Raw genomic sequence first — 18,857 nt, 5'->3', positions numbered from 1 at the left:
TCATTTAAAATGCGCCAGCAAATTGATGACGATCAAACTAATAGCAAAAAAGTTGCAAATCATTACTATAAAATTGGAAAGTGCAAATATAAACTCAGTCAATACAAAGAAGCATTACCCTATTTACAAATTGCTTTAGAAATCCGCAAACAAACAAACGATGATTCAACTTCAAGTGAGAGTGGCAAAGTTGGAAAGCTTTATTATCGAATTGGAAAATGCAAAAAAGACCTTGGTCAAATAAAAGAAGCAATAACTGATTTAAAAACTTCACTTGAAGTCGGAAAACAAATGAACAACAATCAAATAAATGGTAAAAATATTGCAAATCGTCATTACTGGTTAGGATTTTGCAAATTTAAGCTTAGTCAACACAAAGAGGCATTATCTGATTTTCAAACTTCACTTGAAATCCACCAACAAATTGATAAAGATCCAACTAAAAGTAAGAATGTTGCTAATCGCCATTTTTGGATTGGATTGGCCAAGTGTAAACTCAGGCAATACAAAGAAGCAATATCTGATTTTCAAACCTCCTCTAAAATTTACCAACAAATTGACAATGATTCACAGACTTCGGTTGCTAATAATCACTACAGGATTGGTAAATGTAAGTATAAGCTCAATAACTTTGAAGACGCATTACCAGAATTTGAAACCGCGCTTAAAGTCTACCAAGAATGCAGCAAGCAACAGAAAAAGATAATGTATTGTCAAAATTTGATTGGCAAGTGTGATGCCATGCTGTTTATTTTAAACTTTGTCATAAAAAAAGGTTAAAAAATCTACCAGCTACAATTTAAAAACAATTTCTAACAAAAGTTTTATTTAAATTTAAGTTTAAAATATTTTGATAAGTTGTATGTTTGTGGAATAGAAGATAAAATGATTAGTAAAATAAAATGCATTTTTACACAAAATTTTTTTAAATTTAATTCAAATAAATAAAAATCAATTTCAAACTGAGCAATGATGTTACTGAAATTCGAGAGTTTACCTAAAGGCAAAATGGGTCTTACTTACCACATTCACACATAACTTAAATACACAGCAAAACAAAAGACCATAAGACACCAAAATATTAAAAAACTCGTAGTTTTGTTAAGCGGTTAGTTTTTGGTCTATCTAATGGGAATACTTATAAAACACATAATACAGTAGGCTCAACTTTAAACCTCTGAAATTTTAAGTACACATAGACTGATAAACCTTTTTTTTATTATTTTGTTTTTTTGCACATTGATAAAAGTAAATAATAAATACGATAAACAATTAATATTACAACAATGCGACGGGAAAAAATGACAAAATCAATTTAATGATTTAAAACATGCCAAAAGTATTAATGTTTACATAAAGATTTTAAGTATGTTATGGCATGGTCACCAAACCCCAAAAAACATGGTCACCAAACCTAAATATGGATTAACTGGCAAACTATCTATCTATCTAACCTCTCTTTCTAAAACCTACAGACATATAGTGTATAGTCGGCAGTTGGGTCAGTAGATCAGCGCACTATTTCTCTGTTAGTGTTTAAAAGTTCGACGTTAAATTAAGTTAAAAGTTTTCACAAAACTAACAAGAACAACCTGAACAACACACAATTATGGTAAAACTTATTAATTTAAGGCCCTATTTTTTAATAAATGCCTTTTAAAATACTGAATATAATATAAATTAACTAACTTTTTAACTTTGCAACAATTAAAACTTCCGTTTTCTTTTTTACTAAAAATATATATTTTTTAATTAACTTTCTATTAAAAAAAATATTAAAGGGGAATTTTTGAATAAAAGTTATAACTCTAAAATGTCGTTACACTTAACTATAACATTTATTTAATTTCAAAATTTCACTGATTTTAAAGCAATTAAATAATTTTTTAAAACAATTTAAATTTTGATTATACTTAACTTTTATGACACAAAAAAACTAAATGCTATAAAATATTTAGAAAAACGCTAAAATAAAAACAAGAAATTTATTTTTATGTTATATGATATCTATGACAAAAAGTCATGCTTTACAAATTTTGTTTTAAAACAATAACAAACTTTTTAATTTCTAAAATTCACGTGTTTTTTTACCACTGTCATTCTGCTAGAATTTTTTTTTTTTTAATCCTAGCAGAACTACGCATTTTTCCGCGTAAGTGCATGTTGATATAAATTGTTAAATCGGTAATACAAAAAATTAAAAATGATAAATTAATTATTGTTCTATTAATGTTATTCATATTGTTTATCCCAATTTTGATTCCGATAATAAACCAATAATTTCGCAAAATGCAGATTTTTCGTTAGCGCAAATTATCGACATTTTATATAAAGTTAAATAAACAATATTAAAAGTTATAGTAAAATCAAAAAACAATAAAGAAACAAGATTTCGCTCCGACCCGAATTAAAATACTTTCCGACATTATGAAATTAAAAAAAATTTAACATCATATTAAACGAATTAAAAAGAAGGTGTATGTTAATTTTTAAAATAAACAAATTTCGTTTACGCGAACTATCGACCGAAAACTGTTAACAAATATGTCGAAAATTCGACAAATCTTTTTATTTCCGAGTTATTTTAAAATACTTTCCGACATTATGAAGTTAAAAAAAATTTAATCACAGCTAGGTTCTGCAATTATATAAAAGTTTGCGCAGTTTTAAGTTGCACATTTTGCGTTTTCGCTAATTATCGACAATTTAAATACTATAAAAGAAACAATATCCCGCTCCTTTAGGCGAAAAACGAAACCCATTCTCCAGCAGAAACTACTTTCCCCAAAAAATATACGAGCCAAATTATATTCATAAGTAAGTAATTATAAATTTAATTGATTTCCGAATTGAAAATTAAAAATCATACAAACTTTTTTTACAGTTTCTAAATGAAATTGATTATCAACGTTATCGTTTAAACTAATTGTATGAATTAATTGAAAAAGATTAAGCCAATCTGAATTTATAGTATTTATCATGGTTTCGGTTATGGAAAATGGTTCAACTATTGGCATTAGAGCATGCATAACTGAATTAAACCAACAAATGTTGTTACTATTTAATAAACCTGTGAAATGCAAGTGTGCATTTGGTACAATAGCTTGTATGCCAGAATCAAAGTTTGTCGCAATTTTAAACAAAGTAAAAACAACCCAACACCTGTATAAATCTAAATCCTGAAAAAAAACATTTTTAATTTTTGTATTTTCGCATAAAATGTCTGTTGTAAGACAAACACAAGCTCCGCAATTATAACCATCGCGCTGTATAATAAGCGTACGCTGCGAAAAACTTGCGTTATCGGTGAAACCTAAGTCGTTAAGCAAGGGAATCATGTTGGTCTTAATAAGATTAATAAGTGAATAATTACTACCATCCGCCGAGTCATATAAAGTTACGTGACCTTTACTTTTAACAAACGCGATTAACAAAAAATGATTTTTCCATAGAATCGGAAAAATGACGTTATCTCTAAGCTGTCCATCTTCCTGCAATATGCTTTTAAAACAACGTCGATAGCGTTCAAATTTACACTTACCCTCTACAATTTTATAAGTTACGTCGCAATCTACAGCTCCGAAGTGTAAACAATTTTTAAAGCTGTTGCGATGGCGCACGACGGACGAAACATAAGCGTCAACTATTGTTGTCGAAAACCAACCGTTCGAATATTCCTTATAAAAAATGCGAATTGAGCGTTGTATCTCTAACGATGGGTCCACGTTTACCGTTGCCAAATCTACCCACTTAATTTTGTGTTCGTCAAAAGTATTTAAAGCTAACGTTTTTATATTTAAGCCTGTTGGTACTGCATTCCAAATTTGTTTGGCAAAGTTTTCTATTTTGTTAAGTTTCCACAAATTTAAATCAAGTAAAACATAACAACTGGGTGTGAATAATTTAGATATCATTAAAGGTTTGGTTATTTCTTTATATGGTAATGAATCCACATCAATAACAACAGGGGGAGGGGAGACCAAAGGTTGTTTATTTGATGTGTCTATTATTACCGTGATTTTAGATGTTTTTCTTTCAGGTATTTTGGGTTCAACCAAGTTAACGTAGCGTAATACTTTTGACGCACCTTTCGACGTGTAAAATCCTTTATTGCGACGTTTTATTCTTTTAAAGGACGACACCACAACTGGGGTTTCTTTTTTCGCGGACGTAAATTTTTTACAATTAGTTTTTACAATTAGTCATAATAATTATGCTTTGCATTACTTTATCCAATTGTTCTAAAGTCGTCGAAGAAAAAAGTAAAGATATCCAATACATAACGCAAAGACGCGTCGCCGAACTTTTATAATGTTTAATTACAATTCGCTTCGCAGCACGCATCGCATGACTTAAACAATTATGAACAAACGTTGTCGTCATATCGCTAGACTTCGCCTTTCCTTTAACAATACGCCAACACCGCTGATAATATTCAACTCTATTCTCTCTACAAAACGCTTTAAGAACCGCATTCCACATAGCCATACTACCGTCGATCATAACCATAACAGGCATTTTAGAGTTGTTGCAAAATTTAAGCTTGTCGAATAAAAATTTTTCAAGAAAATGACTAATGCTAACTCCACTATGAGATCGCGTAATGTTACTTGCAACCGGTAGTGCGATTTTACCTTCATTAGGATTTCTTACTAACAAAGTATATATTTGAAAATCGCTTTTGTTTTCGATGTGCTGAATTACACTTCCAGTTGCATCAAAATAAACTACGTCCCTAGTTGATAAATCACAAAACGCCCTAATTTGCCCAAGCGAGTACATTATTACTCCTTGCTCATGCGCAGTAATTTGCCGAATACAGTCTTGTCCTAACCTAATATATTCAAGGCGCAAAAGCTCTAAATTATAGCTACATTTGCTAGTATAACGCTCTGTTAAATTACCTTTAGCTTTAAAATTTCGTAAAACAGATTGGGTTGGCGCAAACGTATAAGATCCAAGGTAGCGCTCGATTTCAGTTAATTTTTTGTTTAAATGGCGTTTCGCTTGCGCCGCGGTGCGATTACGAAGAACGTCGTTTAGTTCTTGTGCCTGAATTCCGGAGACGCGTCTACTTTTTATACACGATGGTTTATGCGATCGTTTTCCATAAACCTTAACATTCGCTACTACCTCTTTGATCGTAGAGTTTAGTGTAACCGTGGTTTGTACTTCACAACCACAGCATTTCGCGTGCGCGCAATACGTGGTAACACATCCTTCTTCGTAACTTTCAGTCGAAGATTTAATGTTTAAAACATTACCAACCCTTTTTAAATAATTATTACGAATGCATGGTACGCAACCGTCGATAATTAGCGAAAACGCAAAATGTGCAACTTTAAACTGCGCAAACTTTTAGATAATTGCAGAACCTAGCTGTGATTAAATTTTTTTAAACTTCATAATGTCGGAAAGTATTTTAAAATAACTCGAAAATAAAAAGATTTGTCGAATTTTTGACATATTTGTTAACAGTTTTCGGTCGATAGTTCGCGTAAACCAAGTTTGTTCATTTTGAAAATTAACATACACTTTCTTTTTAATTCGTTTAATATGATGTTAAATTTTTTTTAATTTCATAATGTCGGAAAGTATTTTAATTCGGGTCGGAGCGAAATCTTGTTTCTTTATTGTTTTTTGACTTTAATATAACTTTTAATATTGTTTATTTAATATTATTTAAAATGTCGATAATTTGCGCTAACGCAAAATCTGCATTTTGCATAATTGTCTGGTTTAGTATCCGAGTCGACATCGGGATAAACAAAGAGAATAACATTCATGTAACAATAATTAATTTATCATGTTTAGTTTTTTGTATTACCGATTTACCAATTTATATCAACATACACTTACGCGGAAAAATGCGTAGTTCTGCTAGGATTAAAAAAAAAAAAAATTCTAGCAGAATGACAGTGGTGTTTTTTTAATAAATATCTGTGAAAAAAAAGAAAAACAGAAGATTAATATATTAAAAATTTATTAATTTAGGTTTAAGATAAGTTTAAATGGCGTCTAAGTATAAACGATTTTTAGTAATATGCAACGAGTGGCCAAAATATGAACTCCGTTCAAAATATATGGTTACATTGAATAAGCATCTTGAAAACGAAGGAAAAAAAAAGTTTAGTCATGGTGAATCGACCCAGTTAGCTGACGAACAAAAATGTGAACGAACTTTGCAGAGTTTGGAGCGTCTAAGTACAAATTTTTACCGTCAGAAATATCCAAGACATTTAGAAACTACTTACAGTGGGAATGACATTAAAACATTGACCGCTGGGAATGATGAAATGGCAAAACAATTTAAATAAAAATATATTAATTTTTATATCAGATACTTACAATTTTTTTTTTTTAAATAAACAAATTTAATTATTTAAATCTTTAGTTTTAGGGTAAATAACTAAATTTTTGTATGTTTACTTAAAAAATTATTTACATTATTAATAAATAAACTTCTAGAGATTTAATTTATTGGGCATTACTCTGTGAAAATATTTTTATGTTTACTTAAATAATCACATTATAAATAAATTGGTTTTTGTACAACTAATGTTTATCCATAATTTTCTTAATGTTAAACTCACTTTATTTAAAACATCAAAATATTTTTTGTTGTTACACTTTTTAGAACAATTTTATAAGTACATAAATAACATGAGTCCAGCAGAAAAAATAGCGGAAATCTGTTTAAAACATTTTGATTTTCTTCCAAAAAATGGAAAACCGGGGTCTAAACAATGGACAGTTATGGCAGCTGTTGTACAAGAAGATTTAAATGGTAAAATTTTTTTTTAATTATCCTCGATGTGGAAGCTCGATCTCACAACCTAAACATAGAGTAACATTAGTTACCCTGACCCAGTCTCAAGTTACCTTTGGGAGTTTGGGGTATTATTAATTATAAATAATTAATTTGCTGGTTCTGCACTGTTCATAGCGCCTTTCTTAAGGACACTACAGCATGAAAGCAGTGGGGATCAAACCCAGGACCTCATGTAGTGAAGACAAGTGTTTTGACCACTACACTATGCTGCTGGTTTAAAATTTAATTTATAAACTCTTTATATTTAATAAAACCTGTTTTACAGACAGCAAGTTTAAAGTGGTTTCCATGACAACTGGAACAAGTTGTTTGGGCAAAAGTGAAATGAGTAAAAGTGGAAAAGTTGTTCACGATAATCATGCAGAAGTACTGGCAAGAAGATGTTTTCAAAGGTTTGTTTTTAGTCTTTAAAGTAAAAAATTACTCTTATTATCGAATAAATTGCTCAATGGGAATGAATTTAGTGTATTCTAAATGGCTGAGGGTTAGGATTTAATCCATGTATACATTAGCCCTAGTATATTAGATTCAACCCTCACCCATTTGGAATACACTAAATACATGCCCATTATGCAATTTATTTGATATATATATATATATACATTTGATCTTGTCTGTAAGATATATTTAACATACATGATATCCTGTATATTCTACAGATATATTCTCCTGTATATTTTACAGACCTTTTATTGCTTATCTTTTCATTGATTTACTAAATTTAATTCTATTTAAATATAAATTTAATTACAAAATTTATAGATACTTATATACACAGCTGGAATTCCTACATTCCAACAAATCTTCAATATTAAAATTAAATCAATTAAATGGTGGAAGTTCAGTAAAACCAAATTTTGTTTTTCATTTCTTCTCAACACAAATGCCGTGTGGAGATGCATCTATATACAACAAACAAAACGGTAAAAACAATATTTCAATAGTATTTGTGTAGGTTGTTTATTTTAATTATATATTTTTTCAAACCCAAATTTAGGATTGATTTTGTATTCAAATCTTTAAAATTTAGTTTAATAAAAAATTAGCAAAACAAAAAAATCGCATAATTAAGACTAAAACCAACCTTTAAATTCCCCCATATACTAAAACAATATTACCTCATGTATAAAAAATTATATAGGAAGCTTACCTATATATTACTTGTATTTATGTTTCAGAGGACGTCGAAGTACATGACAATGAACCCAAACCTAAATATAGAAAAGTTGAAAATGGAATAAATGATATAAACAGGTTAGTTGTATGTTTTTGTTTAGCCTATCTGTTACTTTATAAGTTTTTAAATTTGACTTACTGTATTTTACACTAATGTTTACATAACTATACTTCAGTCCAATTTTTTTCATTTTTATTAATAAACTGATTAATTTTATTCTTAAATTAACAAATTTATATATTTTTGTAACAGAACTGGTGCGAAACCAGTACCTGGAGAAAAACCAGACCAACTAGGGGATGGTTCAAGTTACCATACCACTGGTTCACTTAGAATTAAACCAGGAAGGGGGGAAAGAACAGTTTGTATGTCGTGCAGTGATAAGCTAATGAAATGGGGGATTTTAGGGGTCCAGGGGGCATTGTTATCCATTCTTATATCTGAACCTATTTATTTTGAAACAATCGTGATTGAGAGTTGTAACCAAAATGTGACCTCGTTACAGAGAGCTCTTTACAAAAGATTCGATAACAAAATAGTTAACTCTCTGGTTAATAAAAATGGTTACGCAGTAAAAATACCAAAAATTTATCTTGTAAAATTAAATTTTAAATACTCCGTTACTAAAGTGAATGATAAAGGTGATATTAAGCCATGTGGAAGTTCATTAACTTGGTTTTATGAACCAGAAAATGATATTTCTATTTATGCACATGAAGTGATAGATAAAAGAGGGTATAGGTTGGGTTGTACAAATAAAACTAAACATTTATTAAAATTCTGGAATCAGGTTTGTAGATATAAAATATTTGAACAATTTCAAAAAACTTTGTCACTACTACCTTCAAACTGTTCTATTTTAAATAATTTAGATAAACAAAATTGTAAAACTTATTATGAATTTAAACAACTAGCTACTAACTATATTTCAAGTTGGAAATTGATTAAAAAAAATGTTTTTAAAAATTGGTCAAGTCATGACATAGAATTGGACTTATTTTCTATCAACTAAACTGTGTTTAATTTATTCGTTTTGTATGATTTTAGTGTTTTTTCTGCTAAATATTAATATGTAAAAAAAACTATTTGATATTATTTGTTGTAGTAAATTATTACAAAAAATGCCAAATAGTAGTTGATTTTCAGTTGAAAATTTTATTTAAATTAATTTTAAGAACTTTTGTAACTTTGCAACATACTCGGAATTGGGTTCAGCAATATGTTTTAAGTTTTATTCTTAAGTTAGTGTAACGTTAAACCTTAACCATATGCTATAACGCTTTCTTTTTATAATTAACTTAAATAACCGAAACTTTAGCAAAAAATTGTTAATTTATTAAAAAGTTCACTTAGATTTTGGTTAAGCCTTTAAAACCTTATTAGTTATTAGGCCTCAATAAACGGATTTATAGAAAAAAGGTATTTGTATATATTTTCTAAAGGTAGGTTGTTATGGCACTTTTATAGTTGCAAAATTATGTTATAAAGAAAAGATAAACATATTATGTCCAATCAAAGATGCGTTGAAAAAAGTTTATATAATTCAAATTTAACAAAAGATGTTATTTAAAAGTAGATTTAAAGTTTAAAAAATTAAAATAGGTTATTTAGTGACTAAAAAATAAAAAGAAAAACGCTTGTATAAAGCGCTAACGTAGTGTTTAAGTTAGGCTCACAAGTACAAAGTTTATAAATATTATACGTAACAAAATTACCGGTATTAAAAATTTTTGAAACAAGTAGGTATTTCCTAATTAAAATACGTAGTCAAAGTTACGCTATTCTCTTATAACACATAACCTAATTTCCTCTAATTCCTTTACAGTTTATTGTGATCACGCTTTCAAAACGTGCTCAAAAACCACGTGTTGTGAAATATTAACAGTACTTTTCCATTACGGCATAAGGCTGTCCTTTTTTAATTTACTGCCAAAAAATCTATAAACCAATTTAACCAGATTGTTTATAACATAATCAATACCTATCTAATTAAGTAAGCGGTTCCAATTATCTTTAAACGTTATATAACGGACGAAGATAGCTTTATTTTTAACATTTGATACGAAAATGCTATCGCTTTAGTAGAGAATCGAAGTTTTAAATCATTATATAATAGTAAGGCTACGCATAGGTTATCTAAACATCAAAACTTGATAATATTTTAAAGTAAAAATAAACTGTTTTTTTTTTTTATTTAAATAAAATTTTGTATTTTCCAATATGTTGAACTATTATTAACAGGTCTAGTTAGGTTTAGCGTTAGAAAAATGAGAACAGGAAGTTGTTATAGCGTTGTGTACATAAACATAAGCTTATATAAGACCACTTAACTGCACTAAAGTTATTACTAATATAAATACTAATAATATATTTATGTTATTTTCAGGAATTTTGAACTACTAATAATAATGAATGGTCATAATGGTATTACGCATTCTGTCATAAACGGCAATGGTCATGCAATAAATGATATAAAATCAGTTGAAACTTTTATGCAAGAGGTGTTTAAGTTATGCATGATAGAAGGGTGGGAAAAATTGAAAGATAGGAATACCCCAGTCATTAATTTTAAAACACCGACCGAGTTGAGTTCTATTCTTGATTTGGAGATTCGTAACAGGCCTGAATCGCACGAAAATTTGCTGGAATGTTGTAAAGATGTGTTTCAATACAGCGTCAAAACAGGTAAATTTTAAAATTGTTGTTAAAATTTGCAAAAATTTGTTAAATTTATATCTTAGCGCATTTGAAAACCGAATTTTGGAAAGATTCCTACCAAAAATGCTCTAATTAGTTTTTTAAATATATTTTTAATTAAAATCTGCTAATGAATTGCATAACCTGTTGGCAAAAATTCTAAAACGAATTCTAATCAATATTTAAGTACCTATGTAAGACTAGTAGTGAGAATATAACGTAACGTAGGTTCAGTTTCTGCAATGTCATTATTATTATACTAAATATCACCGCATTTAAAATACCTTAACGCCATTTAAAAACGCGTAAAGGTAATGTCACATAAATGGCAATTTAAAAAAGGAATAAAAATTAATTTTAATTTAAAATATTACGTACTTGAAGAATCAGAAATCGTCATTTAATTCCGAAGAACAAAATAACAGCGCCCGCGGGTTATGTGACGTCATAATACCGGTGCTGACGTCACAAAAATGTGTCAAATATCTTTTTTTTAGGTAACAATTAAAGTACTAGCTTTCAAATAAATTATTTATTGCAAAAAAATTACATTTTTAAGTTTAAGATATTTTTTAAACATTGGTTTGATAATTAAATTGCTGATTTAAATGAAGATTAATGTATCCACAATGTTTTGCCATGGTTAAAGTAATTTATGATTTTAATTCCTAAAATACGACCTAATTACGCAGATATCCATACTTTATGTTTTCTGCAAATTTAGCCAACTAAAATCAAAACGCCAATAACAGTAGCCTTTAATTAACATTACATATTTTATAACTTATTTTAAATTACTTAAAATTTTAGCAAAGTAAAATCAAAACACCCAATATTGTATCCTCAATATTACATATTTTTAAGCTTATTTTACGTTACTTAATTTTTTGGTGTGAGTTTTTTACAAAGCATTTTAAATTTTATGTTTTTTGAAGGACACCCTAGATTTTTCAACCAATTGTATGCTGGAATGGACCCCTATGCATTTAGTGGACAAGTTATAACAGATATTTTGAACCCCTCCATGTAAGTATATGTAAAAAGTAATTTAAACATAAATTATTGGCTTGAGCAATAAATATATTCTTTAAGACAATAAAATACAAATTTTTAGGCTTATAATTTTAACCAAACCACTATAAGTATATATGTATAAAATCAGATAACAAAAAACATGTAAAAAGTCATTTAATTTAATAAATTTGCTGTTTCACGAAACCCATTAAAAAACAATAAAGCAAAAATATTGGCCATTAACGCTATATATTTAGCACGAGGTTAAATACGTGACAAAAGTAGGTCAAAATTTCACCACCCAGACATTTGAAACGACAAAAACTGTTGAGGTTGAATACTGAGATAATAAATTTACATTTAACACTATAGATTGTGATAACATAGTGAGAATACATGTGACGTCATAATCTTAACATTGTTACGCGGTTTTTATAGAGATAAAATCCAAGATTTGATTTTGTAAAAGTTTTAGATTTTGTGAAAGGCCCTCGAACGAACTGTTTAAATTAACGTTTTTTGTAAACTTTATAATTACTTGACGGTTTTTAAAATATGTATTATTTACTAAAAACCCTGTATATACAATAAATATACAAACCCTAAAGGTCTGTTTACACGGCGTACGCAACGTAACGCAATGTAAGATTGTGCAACCATTTAAAATGAACAGAGTCGTTCACACGTACGAAAGTTTGCGTAAGTTACGTAAGATTTCGTAAAGTTTCGTGGCTGGAGCGAAATTTATACAAGATTTCGTGAGCGGTATACTTTTATTAGATAATTTTTATTAAAATCTTCAAAAGAAATCCCTAGAACTCATAAAGTAACGTAACGTAACGTAGCGCAACGTTATACCTTGTCGTGTAAACAGACCTTAACTCTAAAATCACTATATACCTAGTGAAAGATACAACTACAAATATTTTTTTAAACTTAACATTATCCATGCTTTTACATTTTTAACGAGGTTTATACAATTTGTTAAATGTTCTAAATAAATTTCCCCTCTGAATAAGTCTAAACGATATCTTTAAAAATATTCTATAATACTTGTATTATTTTAAGTTATTTTTTTTAGTTATACTTATGAAGTATCTCCAGTATTCGTTTTAATGGAGAAATATTTGCTGAATAAATTTTGTGAAATTATCGGATTTGAAGACGGAGATGGCACCTTTTCACCTGGTAGAAAAAAGATAAAAATTAAAAGAGTTTCATCTTAAAACCTCAAATTTAAATGGTCTAAGTTTTTTGGGTTTGGTGACCATGCCATAACATACTTAAAATCTTTATGTAAACATTAATACTTTTGGCATGTTTTAATCATTAAATTAATTTTGTCATTTTTTCCCGTCGCATTGTTGTAATATTAATTGTATATCGTATTTATTATTTACTTTTATCAATGCGCGAAAACACAAAAAAAAGAAAAAGTTAAACTAAGAAAACAAGTTAAATTTAATTGGGAGTATTGGTAATTAAAAATGTTTTAATTTTAGGTGGATCATATTCAAATATGCTGGGAATGAATTTAGCAAGATTTCACACTTTTCCAGATATTAAAACTAAGGTAAAATTGGTTTAATTTAAATATTGTTATACAGAGAGTCAACTCTTGACCGGCGAATGGTTAATTTTAAACACAAAAATAATGTATAAAGAACAAATGTCGCGCTTAAAGGGTGCTAAAGTCATTTTTTTAGAACTTTGCCTAAAAATGAGTATTGTGGCATCAGTTTGAACCAAACCAGAGACCCTTAAAACACTACCTGACGTAAAAGCCTTTATTCCATATCACTTGGTGATGATAGATGTTATATTGAAAAAGGATGTAATATCGTAACGTGTTTAAGCTATCTGTAAACGCTAGGCTCAAGGGCAAATAGTGTGGCATTGGTGCGGCTTGCACCCGAAACCTTTCGGCCTATTACCCAATGCGAAGACTGGTATACTAAACTGCTGGATTTTTATATTTTTAAGGGAATGCAAAGCCTGCCCTCTATGGTTGGTTTCTGTAGCTCGCATTGTCATTACTCGAACAAGAAAAACGCTTCGTTGTTAGGGATCGGGTCCGACCAACTTATTTCAGTAAATGTTGATTCTTGTGGAAGAATGGATCCTAATGACTTGAAAAGGAAAATTAAGGAAGCAAAAGCGAACGTAAGTCATATAGGAATCTATATATAATGGAGCATAGTGTATATACAATTTATTGTTCTGAGAAAATACTGCCGCTAGTGGTTCGTGGGCAAATTATTGCAGGCAAATACTAGATAAGAGTTGCGACCATATTACGACAATTAAAATCCTTATCGTAAAGCAGGTTATTGACTAATTTATAGGTAATTAAGCAATACAAAATTATAATAAACAACAATTACAACAATACATAAGCAAGCTTATTTAACAAAATTGTATTTTTTATACCTTATTTAAAATAAATATTGACTTTTCTATTTTAAATTAAATTATTTAAAAATAAACAACATTGCGCAAAAAAACAATTTTCTACTAAACTAATTGATTTAACCTTTTAACCTCACTTGAACTTATTTAGAAACATTTTTAAATAAAATCAATTATTGGTAACCTTGTCAATTTATTTAATCAATATTTTTCAATTTGTAACATTTATGCAAACAAAAAAATCAATTTAATTACCAAGCTAACCTCTAATAAAAGAACACAGTTAGAATCAATAACTTAATTTAAGCTTATTGTTTTATAATGGTTTTAAAACTTAATTTACTAAATTGAACTTTAATACAAAAGCACAAGGTTTTTAATAATCTTAAATTTTCTATCACTAAATTGCATCAATATTTAATTTATACAAAAACTCTTTAAAGCGCCTTTAATATTAGACTAATATAAACGTTTGTTTTTGTTAAAGGGTTCGGTCCCCTTTATAGTTATAGGGACCTCTGGTACAACAGTTTATGGTGCTTTCGACCCTTTAGAGAAGTTAGCTGATATTTGTAAGGAGCATAATATATGGCTACATGTAGACGTAAGTACTAGATTTAAAGTGTATTTTTAGTTAAATTTTTTTGGTAACTTTCATAGCTTGTGATGTAAAATTATGACGTAATAATGTTTTCTTGTGACGTAGGCTGCATGGGGAGGCGGTGTAATGTTAAGCGACAAGTTACGACATCGATGCAAAGGAATTAATCGGTAAATCAAGTTTAAAATTTCCCTAAATTTGTAAATTTAAGAAATTTCAGTTTTAAAAATATGGTTGTTAATTTTAGAGCTGATTCTGTGACGTGGAACCCGCACAAACTGATGATGGCACCACAGCAATGTTGTGTTTTCGTAACAAAACATAAGGTAAAATATTAACATAAATAAAACTGTGGTAAATTCCAACAATATGGTTAAAAAATAATAAGCCAAGCACAACAAGTTTTAATTTTTAATTTGCTCTTAGTCAACATTTTTAAAACAAACCAAATATATAATAAATTGGCTTTTATATATTTTAGACAATATTAAACGACTGCCATTCTATCCACGTCCCTTACTTATTTCAAAAAGATAAAACTTTGTACGATTCATCTTACGATGTCGGTTCTAAAGTTATTCAATGTGGTAGAAAAGTAAGTCAACGAGTTCTAACAACTACAACATGTATAACATAATTAAGTTAAACTAAAACACAATTATTTATAAACTTTATAACTATGTTTAACAAGAATATTTATTATTAGTAATTTGCACTAAAAACGAAGGTTTTTAAACTTTAAAAACTAAGTTCAATTATAACAGGTATATCATCAATAATTTGCACTAAAACATAAAGATTTCTAGAAACTCATGCTTAACTTTAACGTACATATCATTATAAATTTGCACTAAAACTTAAAGAATTTTAAACCTTGAAAACTATGCATACAACATGTACATTAAAGTAATTTTAACTTTAACACAAAAAATCCTATGCCTTGAATCAAATACTTCTATTTTCTTACATGTTTTTTATTCAACTCTACTTCACAGGTAGATGCATTAAAGTTATGGTTAATGTGGAAAGCATTGGGAAACACTGGGATTCAAAACAGAATTGAATTAAGCTTCGAAAATTCAAGTTATTTGACCGAGTTGGTTAGAAACAGGGACGGCTTTAAGTTAGTTTTAGAGGTAATTTAAATAAAATTTTGGAAATAATTTAATTACCTAATTGAATGACTTATAAATTTATAATATTTCAGTTAAAAATGGGTCATTTTTTGGGTCAATGTGTTAATTTTAAATATAAATACAGGACTTTATTTTCTCACAATTTTAAATATTTTTTTTATTTCATTTTTTTTAAATATTATTTTTTTAGAAACCAGAATGTACGAATGTCTGTTTCTGGTATATTCCAACCAGATTTCGAGAGCGCAATTTCGATCTGAACGACGAAAACTTCTGCCGCGAGATGGCAGCAGTGGCTCCGATTATCAAAGAACGAATGACTGAACGAGGGTTAATGTTATGCGGGTATCAACCAATAGGGGATTTACCCAATTTTTTTAGAATGGTTGTTGTTAGCGACAAAGTCACTAAATCTGACATGGATTTTGTGGTTGAAGAAATAGAAAGATTAGGACACGATTTGTAATCAAAAATTTTAAGTTTTTAAATCAAATTCCTTGTATTATTTACGTATAAGCGACCAACTGAATAAATTTTCTGGGATTAAATATTGCTTTATATTAAATGCACAAACTTATTGAATTTTTAACAAATTTAATAGGACTAAAAAACTTAGTTAATTTTTAACAAAATTAAATTTTATTTTTTAAATTGGCGTCCACATTTAAAATCCCAATACTTAAATTTGCTTTGTTTATTCTTAAAGTTAAATTTTAGTTAATTTAAATATTTCAAAATAGTTTTATTTGCCATATAAATGTCGATATTTTACCATATATATTGTTATATATTATAACAATTATTTATTATGTTAATGTACCTTTAGAGTATGTCATTATAGTACTATTGTTATCATTATATTGATTTATGGCATGCATATTTTTAAACATTTTGTTTTACATATTGTCCAATATACAAAATACAAACTCACACAAATAAAAGATTTATATTGTTAAACAACTTATTTATTTTTGGATTTTGACTGGTCAGGCTAACCTAAAGGTAGTATAAGCTAAAACGTAAGTTATATCCAACAAAACAGAAAATCTACCAAAAAAACATTTTTTTTAGTTTTTAAAGTTTTATATTTTGGGTTATGTGACATATTTTCGTTGCAGCATTTTAATAATTAAAATAATTAATTAATTGATAAGTTAATTCTTAAAAAGTAAAAAAAACTACAAAAAATCAAAATTTTAAACCTTTAAAAAAAGTCGTAATTTACTCTATGCTACCTACTAGCGGATACTTAAAATCCTAATAAAACAAACCGGTACATCTAGTGCGCGTAGTAACTACACATTATTTTACACATTATGCCTTGCGGGTAAATTTTAACATTGTTTAAATGTTATCCTAGAAAGTCTTGCATAAATGAAAAGTAGAAAATTTGAAAAATGGAAACAATAATATTAGGTACGTTAACCTTGCTTAAGCATAGTTTTATTATTATAAAGCGTATACGTGACGCAATAAGTAATTTGTTAAAATACTGACGTCATTCTACATTAATATTTATAGGCTTATAATAAACAGGTTTAAATTAAAGTTAAAATTTAGTTTAATAACAGTCTAAGGCTTTTTAAGCAATTTTGTAAGTATGGTATTGTATATAAATATTGCTTTAAAAAGTACAGACACAGATTTAAGCATAAGGTTTAAATACTAGTAGCTATGATTACTAAACAAAATATAATTATTAAAAAACATTTTAGCCAAAAAACAGTAACTTATTTTTAAGTTTAATGTAACTTATAACTAAGTTTATATTTGATATAACCACCAATATTAATATAAATGCCCTTTAAACTAAGAGTAAAAGTTAACTTAAAGAATTAGCCGTTATCAATGTTATATATAAGTAAAAAACAAACAAAAAATCTCATTAGAAAATATATATTAAATAAATAACAACAAAAATGTGTTAATTAATAGCACGTACCTTTAAATTTATTCATTTTCTAGGTTTATTATTGATGACTTGTACCACAACAATGGCTTACAAAAACTGCTACTATTGCCAAGTTAAAAACTTAGGCTACTGTGCTCACTATGAAATTGAACAGCGAAGGCAAAGTTGCCCAGATACCAAACCTCAACAATGTCATGCGATTACATCAGGTAATTAGTGAACAAACATTTGTATACTTCAGGCATTTTCTTTAAGGCTAATTAAGGCCAAGCGGAGCCTAAGTTTGGTTAGGGAAATTTTAACCGAATGATGTGACAGCTTTGCTATTTACATTTTTTTAAGGTCATGACATGAAAATAATTTGCAAATGTCATAGATTAAAAGATATATAATGGAATAAACATAAATTGAGCACAAATTTGGTATTTAGATGTTATTTGTTTAAATATCAAAGTTGTATGAAATAATAAGTTTGATATTTTAATAAAACAACAATTTTTAGTCATATTTTGTAAGGTTTTGGCTTGAGTAACATATTTTTCTTATCATAAACCTATATTTAAACGATGACCATTTTACCAAATAAAAATAATAAAGTTATTTAAAAATACAAAAACATGGCTAAACAAAAGTGATGCCTACTGCATGAAAAAGAACAAAAGTTGTTACAGAAATTATATATATCTGATATTACAAAGACTTTAAAAAGTGATTTTATTTTTTTTTTTTTTTTTTTTAGTAACTGTTCACTCTGAAGACCAAACGACACTAATTAAGCATTGTAACGAAACTATAAGTTCTTGTAATTATGTTAAATCGAAGACTTCGGGTCCGAACCTCAGTTTACTCTGCTGCAGTTCTTGCCAGTCTGCCTCAAGCAAAATTACTGGAAATTTATATCTTATTTATAGCATAATAATCGCATTATTGTGTAAACTTGTGACGTCATAATACTTCAATTATGCGGTTTTTTAATAGGTCTTTCAAAGTGCTTTTTAATCTGATTCCAGTTTTAATTTCTAGAATTAAATCATTTTAATGGAATTTCCAAGCGTAGGTGAAATCACGTGACCAATGGC

The 18,857-nt window shown here is 28.2% G+C and overlaps 4 protein-coding genes across 4 annotated transcripts; 3 read left to right on the top strand and 1 right to left on the bottom strand.

The window, feature by feature from the left end:
• Positions 1–1,578: 1,578 nt before the first annotated feature.
• Positions 1,579–5,406, bottom strand: LOC145742635 (uncharacterized). The gene is made up of 4 exons (XM_082560412.1): positions 5,402–5,406; positions 4,193–5,269; positions 3,542–3,660; positions 1,579–1,592 (listed from the first exon to the last, which is right to left on the bottom strand). Exons 1-4 carry the CDS (start codon positions 5,404–5,406, stop codon positions 1,579–1,581), a joined length of 1,215 nt encoding a protein of 404 aa, XP_082416538.1.
• A 1,185-nt stretch (positions 5,407–6,591) lies between these two features.
• Positions 6,592–9,021, top strand: LOC145742634 (tRNA-specific adenosine deaminase 1-like). The gene is made up of 5 exons (XM_082560410.1): positions 6,592–6,787; positions 7,098–7,224; positions 7,595–7,755; positions 8,011–8,086; positions 8,262–9,021. The coding sequence occupies exons 1-5, from the start codon at positions 6,664–6,666 to the stop codon at positions 9,019–9,021; spliced, it is 1,248 nt and encodes a 415-aa protein (XP_082416536.1). The 5' UTR covers positions 6,592–6,663.
• A 1,378-nt stretch (positions 9,022–10,399) lies between these two features.
• Positions 10,400–16,744, top strand: LOC145741909 (cysteine sulfinic acid decarboxylase-like). Its single transcript, XM_082559595.1, has 11 exons — positions 10,400–10,694; positions 11,642–11,732; positions 12,802–12,908; positions 13,223–13,293; positions 13,704–13,883; positions 14,617–14,733; positions 14,836–14,900; positions 14,978–15,056; positions 15,212–15,325; positions 15,726–15,866; positions 16,057–16,744. Exons 1-11 carry the CDS (start codon positions 10,418–10,420, stop codon positions 16,330–16,332), a joined length of 1,518 nt encoding a protein of 505 aa, XP_082415721.1. The 5' UTR covers positions 10,400–10,417; the 3' UTR covers positions 16,333–16,744.
• Positions 16,745–17,234: 490 nt separating this feature from the next.
• Positions 17,235–18,841, top strand: LOC145741912 (uncharacterized). Its single transcript, XM_082559598.1, has 3 exons — positions 17,235–17,282; positions 17,832–17,987; positions 18,518–18,841. The coding sequence occupies exons 1-3, from the start codon at positions 17,264–17,266 to the stop codon at positions 18,727–18,729; spliced, it is 387 nt and encodes a 128-aa protein (XP_082415724.1). The 5' UTR covers positions 17,235–17,263; the 3' UTR covers positions 18,730–18,841.
• The last annotated feature ends 16 nt before the right edge of the window (positions 18,842–18,857 follow it).

Source organism: Corella eumyota, chromosome 2 (assembly GCF_963082875.1).
Source record: "Corella eumyota chromosome 2, kaCorEumy4.1, whole genome shotgun sequence".
Lineage (NCBI taxonomy): Eukaryota > Metazoa > Chordata > Ascidiacea > Phlebobranchia > Corellidae > Corella > Corella eumyota.
Note: the sequence above shows the minus strand (reverse complement) of the source record. Positions and strands in the feature narration are given on the sequence as shown.

Excerpts from the sequence above, each read along its gene's own strand:
- LOC145742634 (XM_082560410.1), top strand. The coding sequence starts at position 6,664 with ATGAGTCCAGCAGAAAAAATAGCGGAAATCTGTTTAAAACATTTTGAT. Across the intron at positions 6,788-7,097 it reads TGTACAAGAAGATTTAAATG|ACAGCAAGTTTAAAGTGGTT; the intron begins GTAAAATTTTTT and ends CCTGTTTTACAG. Across the intron at positions 7,756-8,010 it reads TATATACAACAAACAAAACG|AGGACGTCGAAGTACATGAC; the intron begins GTAAAAACAATA and ends TTTATGTTTCAG.
- LOC145741912 (XM_082559598.1), top strand. Across the intron at positions 17,988-18,517 it reads ATGTCATGCGATTACATCAG|TAACTGTTCACTCTGAAGAC; the intron begins GTAATTAGTGAA and ends TTTTTTTTTTAG.
- LOC145741909 (XM_082559595.1), top strand. The coding sequence starts at position 10,418 with ATGAATGGTCATAATGGTATTACGCATTCTGTCATAAACGGCAATGGT. Across the intron at positions 13,294-13,703 it reads TTCCAGATATTAAAACTAAG|GGAATGCAAAGCCTGCCCTC; the intron begins GTAAAATTGGTT and ends TATATTTTTAAG. Across the intron at positions 14,734-14,835 it reads ATATATGGCTACATGTAGAC|GCTGCATGGGGAGGCGGTGT; the intron begins GTAAGTACTAGA and ends CTTGTGACGTAG.
- LOC145742635 (XM_082560412.1), bottom strand. Across the intron at positions 3,661-4,192 it reads ATTATTATGACTAATTGTAA|GTTTTCGACAACAATAGTTG; the intron begins AAACTAATTGTA and ends TTCGAACGGTTG.